The 17334-nt window shown below is 45.8% G+C and overlaps 1 protein-coding gene across 1 annotated transcript in view; it reads right to left on the bottom strand.

The window, feature by feature from the left end:
- Nucleotides 1–624: 624 nt before the first annotated feature.
- The window catches only part of LOC133274654 (AF4/FMR2 family member 1-like), a 30488-nt gene continuing 13778 nt past the window's right edge, over nucleotides 625–17334 (bottom strand). The window contains exons 8-20 of the mRNA XM_061464164.1: nucleotides 15887–15944; nucleotides 11815–11865; nucleotides 10185–10285; nucleotides 7355–7604; nucleotides 6162–6253; nucleotides 5807–5810; nucleotides 5595–5654; nucleotides 4671–4801; nucleotides 3447–3518; nucleotides 2734–2836; nucleotides 2606–2643; nucleotides 1803–2017; nucleotides 625–737 (exon numbers count right to left, since the gene is read on the bottom strand). Coding sequence (XP_061320148.1) covers nucleotides 625–737; nucleotides 1803–2017; nucleotides 2606–2643; nucleotides 2734–2836; nucleotides 3447–3518; nucleotides 4671–4801; nucleotides 5595–5654; nucleotides 5807–5810; nucleotides 6162–6253; nucleotides 7355–7604; nucleotides 10185–10285; nucleotides 11815–11865; nucleotides 15887–15944 — 1288 coding nt within the window. The remainder of the gene's footprint in view (nucleotides 738–1802; nucleotides 2018–2605; nucleotides 2644–2733; nucleotides 2837–3446; nucleotides 3519–4670; nucleotides 4802–5594; nucleotides 5655–5806; nucleotides 5811–6161; nucleotides 6254–7354; nucleotides 7605–10184; nucleotides 10286–11814; nucleotides 11866–15886; nucleotides 15945–17334) is intronic.

Raw genomic sequence — 17334 nt, 5'->3', positions numbered from 1 at the left:
CCCTGTCTAACATAGCGGACTAGTCTGATCAAGCTGCTGGTCAGTGACAGCTCCTCCGATGCTGCGCCGAGTTCCCCAAAAAACTCTGGAAAAAAAAAGAGAGAAAACATTTGGTTGGTTTCACACAAGAGGCACGGAGGAACAACAGCAGCACACTGTCACTTGGGAAGTCCCGTTAAACACATGGTTAATACAGACAGCTCAGCGGTATTAGAAGGCTGGGAAGTGTTAACAAGCACGCACGGCAGGGCATACGAGAGGAAAAGGCACTCGCGTGTGCATACACACTGAACCACCTCCCCCAGTGCCTGTAAAAGGACATTGAGACTCCACGGCAGAGGGCAGAAGTCTGGGTGTTCACACCCCAGTCCCTGCCACATGCTCCTCCAGATGTTGAACCGGCCAGATTTGACCGTCTTTCTGAAGGATGCCCAGAAGCACACACAGCTGTCAGAACAGCCCTTTCCTTTCATCCATCCTCAAACCCTGGAGCCATCACGATTTCTCAACTGAACAGGTTTAAACATTTCTAAGGCTTGACAGGCTATACAGCTCTAATTTGAGTTGCTTTTAGCTGGGCACTTGAGGCAGGGTTAAGGTAGTGCTCCTATCCTCCCACCAACTTCAGGCACCATGCTCCTTCTCCTGCACAGGTAGGAGACGGCTCTTGTAGCCTATCTGAGGCTGCTGGGAGGTGCCGTCAGGCCGCACACCCTGCTCTGTACTGGCAATCTTCTCTGCAGGTGACAGCAAGTTATGGGAAATCAGCCCACCTGTTCCTTTCCGGTCACCTTTCTGAGACGTTCCTGTAGGACCTGCCTTCCAGTGACATGGGCTTTTCCCAGTCCCTTAGTCCCTCCAGTCTCAATCATGTTGCAGAGTATCTTTCGGCTCTTGTTTTTTACACACAAAGATTGGAGGCTAAAAATTTCTGCTCAGCTGTGTAAGGAACATTTCGGGAGTATTCTCTGAATTCCAGCCACTGCCTCGTTAGCGAATTTTTACAACCTTCCAGCAACTGAGCCAGGCACATTGGTCTTTTTGGGTTTTTCTGAGTTTGCCAACAGATTGTGACACTACACCCCTTCACCCACAGCAGCTCAGAAAGCTGTGGTTTATGGAAAATGACTGCAATGGCTGCAAATGCCACATGGAATAGCAGGTTACACACTGAAGGCACCCAATCTAGGGCTTTTGAGCATTCACCGCTGCTTGTACCTGTCGCGGTACCACAGGACAGTACAATCTTTTTAACAATAAAACTGTAAAACACAAAAAGTAGCAGCAATGTCAGGAGATGCTACCGGCAAATACTGATCATGTGCCCCAGAAGAACTCCAGTTCAAGGGCAGCTCAGCCTCTCTGTTACAGGGTGATGCCAGCCCCACTGCTCTCAAGACAAAACTACCTGGAAGATTGACCAACAAAAGCACAGGGCTGCAGGCCAAAATGTTTCTAGTAAAAGTGAACCCACTCAGCAAACCTAAGCATCCCAAAGGGAAAAGTAAAGAGCAAAAAACTCCTTATGCCTCTTGTGTTACCAGGAAATGCGAGTTGGCTGGTTCCCTGCACTTGATACGCTCACCCCTTAGCTCTTAGACATTTGAGGATGCCGAGCCAACCTTTAAATGGCAACACTCATCAATATATCATCATCTGGCATCTCTGCCAACATGCCATAGCTGTCTGTATGTAATGCTTTGATCTTTAGGTATGGTGCTTGCTACACTGTTAGAATTTAGGCATGCACATACGTACAAACACAACACAAAAGACAGAAAAGCCAGAGGGCAAAAGCTTACCCTGATTCTTCAGGATCAGTGCATCAGCTCGCTCCCAATTATTAAGCGCAGAGAGAACATAGGAAGTGATGTTGACGTAGGAATAGGTGATGTCTGGGATATCGGAGGAGACGGTGGTTGAAGAGCACATACTGTTGCGACTGCAGTTGCCAGCTCCCCGCTGAGAAGTGGTAGGAGACGGCATTGGAAACGATGGAGAAGGCATGCCTGTGCTCCTGCAGGAGAAAGAAACACCATCATGAACATTTAACTTTCGCTGCCACATACACAGCAACACTGCTGCAGATACCTAGAAAGGACAACATGCTCTAGAACTCACAAATTAGAAAATGAGTTTCTTAATTGGTGACTGAGCTAAAGTGACAAATATTCAGGTATCACCTCAAAGTTATGCTGCCACAGGGTGAAGGCACGACCCTACCGGACAGTGGCCAGGAAGACAGGAAGGGTATCTCACTAAGTATCAAAGGATCTCTAACAGAACAAAGATGACAACAAGGGCTTTGAAACAGCCTAGTGATGATACCTTCTTTGCTCCTCTGACCACTTCTTTGGTAAAGACCTGCTCCGCCTGATACACGGTAACTCTGGACCTCGTAACAAAGAAAACCCCTTCCCAAGAAGAAGAGGTGGGAAAGAGAGAGCAGAAACATACTCATGGCCCCTAACAATAGATTTCAGGTGGCAAGAAAGAGCCAATGGAAAGGCACTCTCACATGCAGCTTGCAACTCAAATACTCCAGCTGCTGTTTTCACTCACACCCTTATGGGCACATTACAACCCATGTATTTTCAAATCTTACCTTGCAACAGACGGAGAAGGTGCTTTTGTGGGAAATCTCTGCAGCAAGAAAAGAACTCTTGTTAGATTTGGGCTGCTCAGCTGCCATCAGTAACTAGCGCAGCCATGCATCTGGCAGCTCAGTTACGCGTGCCCTACCTTGAAGTGGTCGTTCAGAATGCTGGAATACTTTGCTGCAGTCTCTTTTTTGCCACGGAACAGGGCCATGTTCAGAAGGGACAGGCAGCGCATGCTGTCAACAGAAACACACCCAAGCTTGGTCAATATTCACGCTTGCTGCTGCCTGCTCAGCAGTCAGCAGCCTTGCGGGACGCAGGCAGGCATGCCTCAGCTCTGCTGCAAAGTCCAGAAAGCTCGGGATTTCTCCTCCTTCTGCCTATCTTTAAAAAAGTCACTGTGAAATAATCACAAGGGGAAAGAAACCAAACGAGGGCGGGGTCTGGTCTTTCATATAAACAGGTGCCCAGCCTCTTACAGGTGCCACAGGCTGAGTAAGCCCCCCTGCAGCCACGTGCCTCAGCTACGTTCAAGCTACAGCTTCAGTTAGGTGGCTCCAACATGAGCAGCCAAATTGCATTCTTTCACCTTAGGTGAAAGCCCTTAGGTGCTCTCGAGTTACCAGAATATCAGATTTTAGAGCCTGTGCCTTCCACGTGTGGTCCCTTGTGATATGTTGGCTCACACTAGAGGTGTTCCAGTTCAGTCTGGATTTTCAAGTGTGAGGATTTCTTCCTTGCAGAACCCTGATTCCCATTTCACTCATTCCTTTTCCCCTGAAAGTAATGAGTCGTTCACTCGATCAAGTCTAAAAAGTACGAAGGCACAGAAAAAGAGTTACGCACCATAACACGGTAAAGATTTCTTCCTGTGAAGGTGCTGAGGGGCTCATACAGTATTTTAGCGTCATGATGAATCTAAGGAAACAAAAGAAGGAGAACCTTGTCAGCCGTCAGTGATCTGATGGCCCGCTCTTTATAGGAGAAAACAGTGCATGCCATTATCTCAAAGGCTGGTCCAAAAGTCAGGGAACATGCCCTGAGGTCTTAGTCCTGGCACCAAGTGCTTTTATGACCTTGAGCAGAGGACTGTCTCAAAACGCCTTGTTTTCCATGCCACAGGAACAGATAACGGCCTCTTATGTGACTCACTCTCCTCTTACACGATTAACAGGCAGCACCCCTTCAAGTAGATGTTCCCCATGGGCCACCTAATGGCCTGGGGCAGACATCTCAGAGGAAATGCGTCGCTTGGTAAAACACAGCCAAGCAACTCTGCTTTCTGAAAGCAAAGCAAAGCAACAGCAGCAGCTGGGAAATACAGTCCTTCAAGAGGAGAAAGCAAATAATTCCTTTTAAAAGTTTGCAGGCTATGACAGAAAAACCTGACAGCTGTTTCAGCTGTGAGGCAAGGCATCAAATCAACTCTCAAACACACTCATACATCCCCTCATTTCAATAGGAATAAACTGATACCTGTCTCCCTCCTATCCAATACATGGTTCCTCAGGTTGTGCTGCCTGTACATGTCACACGGCCCGTGTATGTCATACTACCTGCATATATCTACTATGGCTCTGAAACTAAATGGGGAAGGTTGCTAAAAGAAGCCCCAATAAAGCGTACTGGTAGAAAAACACATGGCAGAAACCAGTAAAGTCTGCCCTCAATCAAGTTGCAAGACCTCTGGGGCACTGACTGCTCTTCCACATGCTGTATTGCTGCTTTGCTTTTTAAAACTGAAATGCTACTGAGCTCGCATGCAAAAGCAACTTCAGGTCTGGATAAAGGAAAAATCCCTTCATGCCCTTTCTTGTCAGAACCGGTGTTCTCTGGTGTACCTCAGCTGCAAGGCTCAAATGCTCAAGAGGACATGGCGCCTACGTCTTCCGATAAGCAATGCTGAACCATTTCAAAGGATTTGTCTCTGGTGCCTTTGCATGGCCTGTCTCGTGCTTGTACAGCAACCTGAACTCTGCTCCATGGTGGGAACCCACAGCTGCCACAGGTGCAAACAAGCAATGCAACTAACCCTTCCCCTCCAAACATGCTGCTTTGAAAACTGCTTACTTGATGAAATCTGTGGTGTCCTGGAATATTTTGTAGGCGAAATTCTGTGCATTCGCTTCCAAGGCAATTCCGTACTCGATGAAGAAAAGGGCAGATTCTAGGTACTGAAAGGCCTTCGCAATCTTGTCAGTCTATTGGGAAGAATATTCTCATTTTTAGACTACGACAAAAATGGCTTAGTGTACCCAAATGTCTCAAGTGTACCCACATTCCCTTTTTCTCCCTAGTAAGTCAGGAGTTGAAGGAAGAAAAAGAGGCGGGCCAGGCCTCCAGGTGACAGTTAATGTGGTCTGGGTGTGCTCTGGCTGTTTGTAGCTCTTCCTCTTGACCAATGGTTTCCCCAAGTATTTATTATCTGTACAGTTTTTGGATATTACTGTCTGGTCTTGGAGGCCTGCCTCATGAAAGGCAGGTTCCCTCACTTCATTTTCACAGGTAAATGGCAAGTAGCATATGTAACTTATCTGACTGAGGCCTAACTAGCAAAAACTACACTACTTCATGTACACTGCTAAACTGCACATAAAGAAGAGAGCTGCTTACATCTGCAAAGGGAACTTCCAAGTCTTGTCCACCAGCAACACAATTACTGTCAGGATCGTGACATTGCAGGGTAAACTGTCCTATAACTGTTCTGACAAGGGCTTTGTCATAGCTCTGCAAAGCAAAGTGGCCTGCTAACCTCAGACAACATCTGCTCTAAATCCTGTTCTTGAGGCATGTTCTCTAGATGTGTTTATAACAAAGGGAAATGTCTGAACATTTTGGGAAACAAAGACAGCATCCCCACATATGACTTGAACAGACTCCAAGTTTGGAGTATGGGAAGTCATTTTAACTGGTGAATCCTTATGCACATGAACACAAATACTGGCTCCCAATGCATGAGCTGCTTTACATTTCTAGCACAGAGCCAAAACTTACCATTGCATCAGCTTTGTGTTTCAGCCTCCTGGCCTCTTCTGCGTAGTATTCTGCTGGATACTTCAGATGTCTGAATTTGGGACACAGAGAGGAAAAACAGAAAACAGGGAAAAGGCAGTGGGATAAACTATTCACCATGCAAATGGCACACAACCAGTCGTGCACTAACAAAACGAGCAAGTAAAGAGTCATGCCCTCTCAGAAAAAGTTACCTGCCTGCCCAGCACCTTGTCACAGAGTAGTTTACCACTTGCCAAGAAGGAGGCAAATCAAAACCTATCATTTGTAGGCAGGCACAAGAGGTACCTCCTCTCAGAGTGAAAAAGTAACTAATTTCTAGAGTAGTGCTTCTAGTCCAAGAAATGCTGTAATTAGACCTTTGCTTTGGGGTAGGTGGGGTAAGTCCCAGACATGAGAAGACAGTACAGGGCAAGTCGCCGACACCTCTCCTTCTCTCTTTCCTCCCCAGAGAAATGCCTATTAAGGCAGAAGCCAGGGTAGCTGCAGGGCCAGGCTGGCCTGGTTCCTTTACAAAGTACAGATGACGGGTGTAAGACAAAACCTTACCTTTCAAACTTGAGTTGAGGTCTCTTTGGCTGGGAGGTACCATTTGGCAAAGAAGGCACTGGGAAAAGTTTTGTGACGTGTCCGGCAGATCCCTGACAAATCACAGAATACAGATAAATCTGCTTAGAGAGATGTCGAAAACGATTCCAAAGCTTGCCTTTCCTGAATTTCAATAGGAAATATTTTTTTGTCCCAGGCATAGTCTATCTCCCAGGCTCTACCTGTCTTCTAACCTACTTCCCCAGCACCTCCTCCAATAATGGAAATGAAAACCTGGCTTCTTACCTGACTGCTAGTAGAAAGGCTTAATACCATTCACATCATTAATACTTTTCCCAAGCATGGGGAAATTAAGTAGCAGCTTTCCTTGCACAATGGCTAAGATAGCAGTAAGGCTGCAAGCAGCACATTTTTCAGGAAACCTTTCACTAACCAAGGCAGCAAGAAGTAATATCCATTCACACTTATTTCCAGCTTAACCACAAAATCGTTGATTCTCCATTACCAACTACATTATAAGGAAAAAGCAAGCAGTTAGAAGCCAGCTGAGAGAGCGAGCACAGTCGGGCTTGACTCACACAACATACTAGAGCACACCCACCCAGTCACTAGTAAATAGGAAGACAACTGAATTTTACAACCCAAAAATGCAAAGATCCAGCTGCAAGGATCACTAACAATTTCATAAGCAAACTGTGAGGATGGTGAGGCACTGAAACAGGTTGCCCAAAGAAGTGGTAAATGCTCCATCCCATCCCAAACCATTCTATGATACTATGAAAACCTTACACGCGGGTTGTATGTTTCTTATTTTTAAGCAGCCCACTTTTCCCTTTTGTAAACACCCTTATTTTACACCAGTATTGTACTTGCAGTTGCCTACAGTCAGAAACAGTTACTGCCATCAACACGATGCCTTTGGTTTTTACACGGGCACCTCTTCTCACTAAGCTCCACTAAATGAGATGAAAACAAACGATGGCAAGTCAGCAGAGAAGTTACAGTGTAGGCTTCTGGGCTAGTGACGTACGGTTACAGATAGCCGTGAAAGGGGCAAAATGCCTCAGAGAGCTTTCTCTGGTGGCTGGTTTATCTTCTTTCCTTTTCTATATCCTCAGAGCATGTTTCTAAAGAGAATCACGCAGCACCCACGGGTTGCAGGGAACTTCCTGTTAGTTATAACAGATACCTACCTTGATATCCTTTGATAGTTCAGCTTCATTACTCTGCACTTTGCGGTGCTTGCAGATCAAAGGATCCTTGTTGTTGCTCTCGGTCTTGGTTGTGTTGTCGATGGCAGACAGCTCGTCGTTCTGGCTTCTGCGTCTCTTCTGGGCCACCTTTGTTGACTTTGGTGCAGGAGGTATAGGACACAGTGGTGGCAGTGGTGGAGGTTGAAAATCTTTCTTCCAGTATTCATATGAAGCCTTGGAGTTTGATGCTCTGGAGACGGGAAGAGCATTCAGCAACTGGGATGAATACGGTGCATCAATAATGTGGTGAATTTTTACAAAATTCGTTGCATTATGTACCGATGATGCTGAAATCTCTCTGGAAGTGAAGATGACATTAAGAATCCAACAAAGGCAAAATGAAATTTCAGTGTGCATTAGATACCACATCTTCAGCTGCTAACAACAGACAAGCGAGTTGCGTTTCAAGTAGAATTAAGCCCCAGGACTTGTCCTTGGAATACAAATTTATAACCAGGATAGCAGGATATTGCAAAAAAGGCATCCCTCCAACACAGCCGCTTTTTACTTAAAGACAGAGACAGTCAGTTCTCTAGGAGAAATCAGCCAACAGGGCAAATAAACTGCAACACTGCCTCTCTTGCCCCATTACAGTAGGAGGTGTCTTCTATGGTTACAGATACTCACCCTGACACTTGATCCTGTACACACTTGGACAGAATTAAACCGAACTGTTCCTTTAAGACTTGCCTGCTCAACTAGACAACACTCACAAGACTGAGAGGGTTCAAGTCAGAGATTTAAAATGTTGCACTTTTTGAATGGCAGGGACTATCACATTTAAGAATATGGTGGCATAGCAGATTTCTGATCATCTGAAGTTAGCAATACAAGGGAACTCCGGCAGCTCGAAGCAACACCAAATAACTCTAAACCTTGTTTCACAACTGCTCCTTTCCATCACTTTGATTCAGCTTCTCAAAGTTTACACAAAAATACTCAGCAGTGCATTCCACCTCAGGGACTGCAACATCACAAGGAGGAAATTAAGCTAAACCCAGAGAAAAGACTGAAGTGTAACGTTGCGCATCTGGCTTCATTCTGCTGTGCATGAGACAGTCCTCTCCCCTGCTCCACAACCCACTTTTCCCATGGCACAGTCCCTACTCACTGCACTCGTGCTCCCTAACTTCACTGCCTTGTTACAGCTCCAGAGAGGATTATAGCACAGCAGCACCCTCTGACCTGATCCAGTGCCCTCTCTCCTCCAAAATACATATTCTCCTTTCACTCCCAAAGCCGGAACATGGGGTTTGCCTTCACTGAGAAAAAGGGAGGAATGAACCCCAGTGTCAAAGCCCCTCCGTTATTACACCAACTGAAATACCACCCAACTAAACGTTAGCCCAGCGTTTCAGCGCTTTAAGAGTACGTCTCTATTTTCTCGGCAGAAAAGCAGATTACTCGTATTTTCAGGCCACAAACCTCAACACTATACCAATCCAAGGCAATGCCTCAAATTCAAGCCACAAGCAAGAATTTAATGCAGTAGCCCATGACTGATGCGCAAGCCTCCCATTTGAAGACATGCGCCTGGAAGCATTTGCTCTAGCAAAGATCTAGCCAAAATGCTGGCAGCACAAATTAAGCAAATTATATAGGCAAAATCTCAGTACATCCATTAGAAGCACTGCAAACGCTATGCTGGAATAAAGGAGAAATTCCCGGCCATAAAGGCCCCCTGAAATTCCAGACAGAGTCATGATTCAAAACACACGCTTGTCTGCCCATTAAGTCACAGATACAAAAAGACAAAACCAACAAGATGATTTTAGTGGAGAAGGGAAATGCTCGCCACCTGCCTAGAAAGCATTTTAAGGCTACTTCTGTTTCTCATGAAAGCAGAAATAATGAACTCTCTGAGAGTTCAAACATCACAGAATAGAATCGTAGTTTGGTTTGGAAGGGACCTTTAACACTTGTCTAGTTCAACTCCTCTGCAATGAGCAGGGGCATCTTCAGCTAGACAGCAAGTTCTCTTGCCATCCCCTGAAACACCTCAACTACCATGCAGAACAAGCAGATGCCACTCCCCATAGAACAGCTAACACCCCCCAGATCATCTAGAGCAATCACCTGCTGACAGATTGCCTCCACGGAGGTTTGGAGAAGGGGAATGACTCCTGCATCCCAGCAGGCAGGCAGTCTACCGCACTGTATGGAACTCAACCAACAAATCTGGTTGGCACAAATGTGTTTCCTGCATCTGGTCCAAAAGGCAGCAGCGCAAATGGTTGCCTACCAGCTTAAAAAGACAAGCAATATGGGCACAACTGGCAATTACATTTCCTGCAGCGTAAAGAGATATCCCGAGCTACGCGCAATACACGGATCAGAGCATACGGTAACGGAAGCTGCAGGATGGGAAGCATTTAAAATCATGTCCATCTCGACGGTTAGAAATCTGGACAAATGCCACAACATTCAACGCTTGTGCAGCAGCGAACAGCATGAATGGGAGGACGATCGGCCACTGCAACATCAGCTTATTCTTGAATGGTTAGAACCATAATCCTCAGCATTAAGAAGGGATCGGAAACAGGTGACACCCAAGTATCACTTCACACCTGCAACAAATAATAAGGTGAATAAATTCCATTCCCACAGCCACCTGGTGGGTTCCAGGAGTTAAAGACAAATCTTCAGCAGATGAAGCCTCAGGAGGCACATTACGTTATAAGCAAATGTGTGAGGACAGAAGATACAGTTCCTTGTTTAAGACACACTCACTTTCGTGCATCTTTCTGCCATTCCACCACCGTATACTCACTTCAGTTTCTTGGAGTCTTTCTTAGGTGAAGAGTTCAGTGATTTTTTTTCTTTCTCTGATTTCAGTTTCTTCCTATTCGTCTCTTCGTCCACCGCTTTCCTCTAACAGGAAGAAAGAAAACCAAATCACTCAGGTTTTTAAAGTTCACGTAAAGTATAAACCAATGCAGCTAAGTTTGATCAATTCTTGTTAGAAGTACTGAAAAGATAGTGGAACCAACAAAGTGGAAACCCAGACCACAGCAGATACAGATTTCAGGTTCACTGAGCAGTATCCTAAGATGACATTTTATCTCCTTCTGCTTGGATATTTTGTAGTGGCAGAGACGGAACTGCTCAACCTCTTGCGGCTAATAGTAATCAAAATTAAGGCACTTCCATTGCTCAAAATAAGCATTGCATCTGTTCTGGCTGGGCTTTTTTTCTTCTACTTGGTATGAATTATACAGAAATGTATTCAGATTCCTCCTGATGTAGTCATGTGATAAGCCTCCAAGGACAGATGCATGCTTACATAATACAGACAGTGAGGCTCTGAGGGGGGGGGTCCTGAAGTCAGACGCTCAAGACTGCCAGGCAGGACATGTCTAAGATCAAACAGCTCCTGCCTTGGGTCTTCTGAGGCAGCAGGAGAAGTGACAGATTTACTGCCTCTTCACCTTTCCCCCACTGCTCTGCACAAGGGGGACTGCTGGGGTCTCTCAAATTTCTTCACGATTTCCCCACCCTCCTGAATTCTCCCCTACAACTATGGGAAGTTCAGAAAATGCCAAGACTAAACTAAACCCACATGGGAACCAGGCTTATTCACCTACACATGCTAAGCTACCCGCTTGGTGCGGACCACCAAAAAGGTATACAGGCACAGAAATATCCATAGCGAATACCCATCCACCATAAGGCTTGCAGCCAACTTTCTCTGTGCCTGCCTGGAAGCTTATTCACAGTCCCCTTTGGGAGATAGATAGCTTTCCAAAAACCACTTGTGAGCAATTACTATCTTTGCTAAATAAAGGGCTGCCTTTAATTCAAAGGAAAGCAACTATTACAGCAGAAGGACTCTGCAAGGATGTGTCTGGAAAGCCCCTTACTGGACATACGTGTCTTTTCACGTATGTCTGTTCACTGCTAGAACCACGACAGCTCCAGGGAAAGCCAAAGAAACCTTCTATGTATTTATCCAAGCACTGAGATCCAAAGCAGGGTTTAGGGATGGTTGTTACTGTCAGTGAACCTGCTTCAGTTAAAAGCTTGCATTTATGGAAAAGCAAAAGGCACGAAGCTTCTACCATCGCCCCTAAGGAATAACACAGTTCAAGCCTGCAGAATTCCTTTCTCTTTGTGTAAGCAAGCAATCACAACTGTTTCAGACTACTCCACACAGGAAAAGGCTATGCTACTCAGACTGAGCTTACTTGGCTAATGGCAGCAGAAGGGGCACCCATGGACAAAACTGAAAAGCACAAACTGGGATGGCTGGGTTAGTTCTTCGGGGCACCCCCCCAAACTGCAGACAAGGTGCTCTCCCACAACAGACATTAAACGGGTAGCACAAATGACTGCACACTCTAGCAGGCATTTCAGATACTGTGCTGCTTTTAAATGGGTTGCAGGGAGAAGGGTGGGCTTACCTTGGTTAGGCAGTTGCCAGGCTGCCACTTACTGGAAGTTGGTGGGTCAGGCTGCAGGCAAAAAGAGAAAGGAGAGATGAAAGACTGAGGGCTTCATGAGCTATTTTCCTTCTAGCACAGCTTACTAGAACCCAGGAAAATTTCCTCTTTCAACTGTTTGAAAGAGCTTGAGAGACCATGAGACCGTGGGGATGCTCTAGCATGTGCACATCGACATCTGCTTCAGAAACACGGACCCCATTTCTCCACAGGATCAGTCAAACGTCTTGCACAGCACTCCTGGATCACTGCTAGCCCTGCCTGTCACTCACTAAGACACCAGTCTACATGAAAGCTTCATCTTTGTTTGCCACTAACCAACCCTGCTGCAAACTGAGACAACATCTATAAAGAGCGTCAACTGTAAAAACAGATTAGGTGCTGTCCTCGCAACGCTTGCGCAAAACTTCCTGCACGCAGCACTGCTTTCAAAGCGACAAGAACCTGTGCCAGCTGTCACACCTCTCTGCAGTCTGACAGGTCGGCTGTCAGGCTCCTGTGGTTTAACCATGAGAAAACCATTTACCAGAATTGTATAGCACATCAAGTCCGGCCTCTTCCCACTCCTCTGCCTACACAGCCCAACACACGCTTCCCTCCCTCCGCATCAAGCAAGGCATAAGCAATGGCCGAGGTCTGAAGGCCTCTGGAGTCAGTCAGATAACGGAATGGGATTGCTACAGGCCCTGCCTAATCTAATAGCAGTCTGACATATTACAGTAAAGAAAACTAACTAAAACCAGACAACAGAAGCTGCAAATCAGACACAATTCTCTGGGACCCATGCTGAAACTACCATGTGTGTGTCAGCATCACTCAAATGTGTAGCTCATTGTCTGGTCACCAGAGCACAGCTATGCTCTTGCCCACATCAGTTCTCCTCAGTCACAACTCTGCTTCCAAGAGGAACCACAGTTCTTCTCCAAAAAGACAGCCTCTACTACATGAAAGGTTTACCGAGACTCCTGGGTCCCTTCCGCTGTGATTTTCTTCTCTATCCACATTCAACTCGCTGTAGAACACGTCGATAAACAAGACATGTCCTCAACTTTCTTTGAGTGAAACTACCTAGAAAACCGGTTTAAAACCCAGTTTGTTTCCCCATGGGTTTAGGGGTTTTCATTAGGTTTTCCAAACACTAGACTTCTGTTTAAGAAGAAGAAGGAACTATGGCCTGTAGGTCAAAGTCCGTGCTTTTGCATGGGAAGAACTAACTATAAACAAACAGGCCGTGTGCACTAACTTGCTCCTCGAGCATCATGGATGAACAGTTTGCTGTATAAAACAAGGATAAACCATCAGTGGCAAATAGCTGATCATTGGCAAACAGTGGCAAATAACTTCACTGGAGCAAGAAGGGTCTTTCAATGGAGGGTTCTCAGGACAAAGCAGGCAGCATTTGGTAAAAGAAGAGAAGCACATAACATCTGCTTCCTTCCAAAGACGCCCACGTTGCAAAGGGCAAAGTCTGTAACTGAACTGCTGGATGGTAAAGCACGCAGATCAAAGATGAGAAAGATACTCCTTTTCAAAGTCTGTTTTCTGCACATAAAATTTTCCCCATTGAGGTGCTTCTCAGGTAAAAGACAGGAAAGCTAGGGCTGGCGGAGGGGGAAGAAATAAATTATAGGGTTTCTGGGGTTTGTGAGAGCACCTCAAAACTGTCAGCAGACTGCTTACATCAGCTGTGGTCCATAGGATATAGGCATGCGCTTCCCTTCCCACTGGCCTGAGAACGTTTTGCAAGCTGGAGGAACTGTCTGAAACCATGGGACACGAGCACTTCCGCAGCAGACTTTTAGAAAATGCATGCTCTCAGTAATGAAACCTTAAGGCACCACATTCTGTTTGTCTGCTTTTCCCAATAAAAGCCTCAGAATTGCCAGTGCAGCACTATCTGAGCCAAATCCAACAGAAGCAAGTCTAAGCACATTCCAGCCCTTCCTGCAGGTCTGATCACTTCAGCTGCAATCTGGGAGAAGCTCAATCTGTCACTTGTGCACAGGAGCTGCACTGAGAGAGGGGCTCCTCTTAACCTATCAGGAAAGTGGTCTTATCCTGAAGCAGTCCATAGCTTTAGCACCCAGAAAAGCCCCGTGAGCAGAGGTGGGTCCCAGACACCCCCAGACGAGCTGTGCTGCTCATCTGCGCCTTCCTTATGTTTTGCCAGTGAAGTCACTAATTCCTCAAGGAGTGCTAGACAAACACTTCAAGGTTAAGCAGGTAAAACTCTAATTATGCTGTTAACAAGGGTTATAGAATTGATCAATTCTAGAAGGGGAGCAAAGGGCAGGAAAAGTCTGATGATGCAGCATAGACGTCACAGGGACACCTGAGCCATGAGAGGATTTCAGGTCTCCTGTCCTGGCTGCATTCAGACAGCGGGGAGGCTGAGGCAAGAGGCTGTATTAAGCAGCCTCTGCATTTTATCTGCATTCACCTCAGGCGCTGACGCTCTCAAAGGTTCCTTGGCTTCACTGCCACTTGTCTCTGAGTCTGAAGAGCTGTCTGAGTCACTGGTGCTCCCTGAGTCACTGGTGCTCCCTGAGCCACTGGTGCTCCCTGAGCCACTGGTGCTCCTTGACTCCGAGCTGCTGGAATGTGCTGATGCTACAGTCTTGGCCTGGGACTGTTGGACACTGCAAGGCCACCATGAGATAAAATTAGAAAGCAGCATAGGTGAAGTTTCTTGTTATATTGACATGACAAGATTCAAAACTAAAACTGAAACCCCTGTTTTGGTACTGAGACGAGAAAGGATAAGGCCAAGGAATACAGTGCCATGCTCAAAAGATAAAGCACCGGAATAAAAACCTCTAGAAGTAATAAAACCTCCAACTCTATAACCAGGTCAGAGAAATCTCTGAGCAGGACTGCTGCAGTCTGCAGCTGCATTTAGCCAACTGAATTTTAAAAAGGAACCAAAACTGGCAAGTGCTCTTTTGAAAGCCTCATCCCTCAAAAGAAAAGGGTGCCGTAAAGGCTAATGACACAGAAACATCCACGCCAGGATGATTTCTCTTTTCTATATTCTTCCCATAAAGTTTTCAATTCATCTGTGTTACTTGGGCAAGGTGCTGGAACTGCTTCTTTAACAACCACGTCCAGCACCAGCAGTTTTTGCAAGACTCTCCTCTCTTCAGGAGTGTTTTCCTCCAGCACTGGCAACAGGAGTGAATGGAACTGAGGAAGAGCCATGACTTGGATGCAGTCCTTTGTTTCGAAATGGGCTTGTGAATATTTTTTTTTCTCTTTGAAACTTGTTCCATACGTCAGAATCAACACATTTGTATGGATTGGAGGCAAGTTTCTTGAAAATCTTGAAAATTCTGTGCTTCTCAACTTCTTGTAATACTGGCAGGTGGCCGTTACGTCTACCCTAAATATTGCTTCTGACTAACAATACATGGCAGGAACTACTTATAAGGAGCTGCCTTATCAGGAGGAGCTGAAACAGCCTCCGTGAGTCTACCCAACGCTTTTCCGTTCTTCGCCTGCTTGGCTGTTTTGGGCTTCCTTCTAAACTAAAACTGGACTCACACCTCACCCAGCACTACTACAACTGAGAACCCCCTTGGCTCCAGGGTGATCTTCAGATACTCTGGTGGAGGGCAAGAGAACTTGGGGAAATATAATTCTGGTTGATAAGAAAAATCCAGCATGCCTGGATTATTCATTTCTCATTGGAGCTTTCTGTAAAACCCCATACAACTAACGCCAATTTTCAACAGCAGCTTCGGGCAGCTAGAAACCAAATCCTGTATCTACAGGAGAAACAAGGAACCCCTTACCCATGCACCCCATATATTAAGACGTAGTTTGTTTTTCCCTTCTTATTTAGTCTAGCTGTTAGTTCAAGAACAAAGCTGTACCTTGGAGGAGCAAGTGGATTGTCAGCAACCTGTTTTGTTCACAAAAAAGAAGGAGGAGAATGAGAGTAAAGGTTAGCTTAAGGCATTCGGAACAACGCAACAAGGCCTGATGATTTAAAGGCATGTCTGCGCGCCCAGCGTATAAAACATCTAAAACCGACTTGGTTGTCATCGCTGTCTTCGCTATCACTGACTTGCAGGTCTTCCTGGAGCAGCACTCTGAAAGACAACCAGAAGATAAGTATCAGCCAAGGCAGACGTACTTTCAAGTACCAGACACTGAAAACGACTTGGTTTGTGTGTGCTTGCCAAAAGAAACCAACCTCCCACATTCTTTAGGAATGTTTGGCATTCTCTATCTGCTAAACCCTGTCGTTAATGAATGATAAAACGATAACACACAATCTAGGAACATTATATTGTACTTTTCAACTAATCTCAGGACATTTTGAAAAGGATGTCAGTATCATTGGCTGCCATCTACACACAACAAAGATGAAGCTCTGTGAGGGGAATGCTCCTCGCTTAAGTTTGTCCAGCGCACTAACGCAGCAGCACAGGGTGGAAGAACTCTGATCCTTGTACATTAAGAGAGTGGCGTGCTATTGGGCTGCACTGAGTCCCCAAGGGACAGAAAGCATCATCTGTGCACCAGAAGCTGCGTGCGCTCATGCTCTCTGCTCTCAGGGGCTGCAAATGTTTTTCTGTCACAAGGGTTCTCTTTTTGCTGCTCAAGTGTTCTACCGTACATACGTAAGTAAATGCCAAGGGCAAGCCTCCCTCCTCTTTCTTCTCTACACAATGAATTTGATGCTCCTGCACATCTCAGCAATATCTGTAAATCAAGCAGTTTAGACACTCCAAGCAGCTTACAAGTGGGGAGCCACAAACTCTCTTTTACTATTGCTAGAGAGCAGGCTGCCTGCAAATGTTTCTAGAAGCATCATTTCGTCCTCTGCCTGCAGGTGGTAACTACTGCTTGCTATTTCAATGTATTACTGAAGGCCTCGAGAGGCTGGAAGGGAAGGATCTGTGGGCGGGGACCCAGCCTTCCCCCAGGTGTTATTCTCCTCTGGAAATCACACAGGCATATTCAAAAGGAGCTGGAAAACAGACAGGCAAAACTCCTGCTGTTCGAAAGTACAGTGATTCAAATCCTGAAACTAGCTGGAGACCAGCTCCTCAACCCAGAGAATTACACAAGTGTCATTTCAAAACGGGATGAAAGCTTGGCCACTGACACAGGGATTTTGATCAATCAGGTCAAAGCTGCGTTTATTTCAACCTCATTTCCAACTAAGGGCTTTCTGTGAGAAATTTCTCTCATGCCCAAATAAGAAAAGTAAGCCTCCAACCCCTCAGGACAAGACATTTTAGAGCAGGAAAACAAGTAAGAAAGATTCCCAGGAAACCACATCCACCTTGAAAAGTGGGGGCAGAGTTTGTGTTCCTGATACTTGTGGGGAAAAGGAAAACGACACAAAACTTCACGTTCTTTCACGCCTTCATGTCCGATTATGAACAAAGCAAAAACCATTTACAGCTTTGGAGGTCACCTCTGATGACCCTGAGGTGACCTTTGCTTTCCTAATTCTGCGACATCAGAGGA

Source organism: Pezoporus flaviventris, unplaced genomic scaffold (assembly GCF_033815535.1).
Source record: "Pezoporus flaviventris isolate CSIRO_AGI_PZ_B2104156 unplaced genomic scaffold, CSIRO_AGI_Pfla_v1 ptg000002l, whole genome shotgun sequence".
Lineage (NCBI taxonomy): Eukaryota > Metazoa > Chordata > Aves > Psittaciformes > Psittacidae > Pezoporus > Pezoporus flaviventris.
Note: the sequence above shows the minus strand (reverse complement) of the source record. Positions and strands in the feature narration are given on the sequence as shown.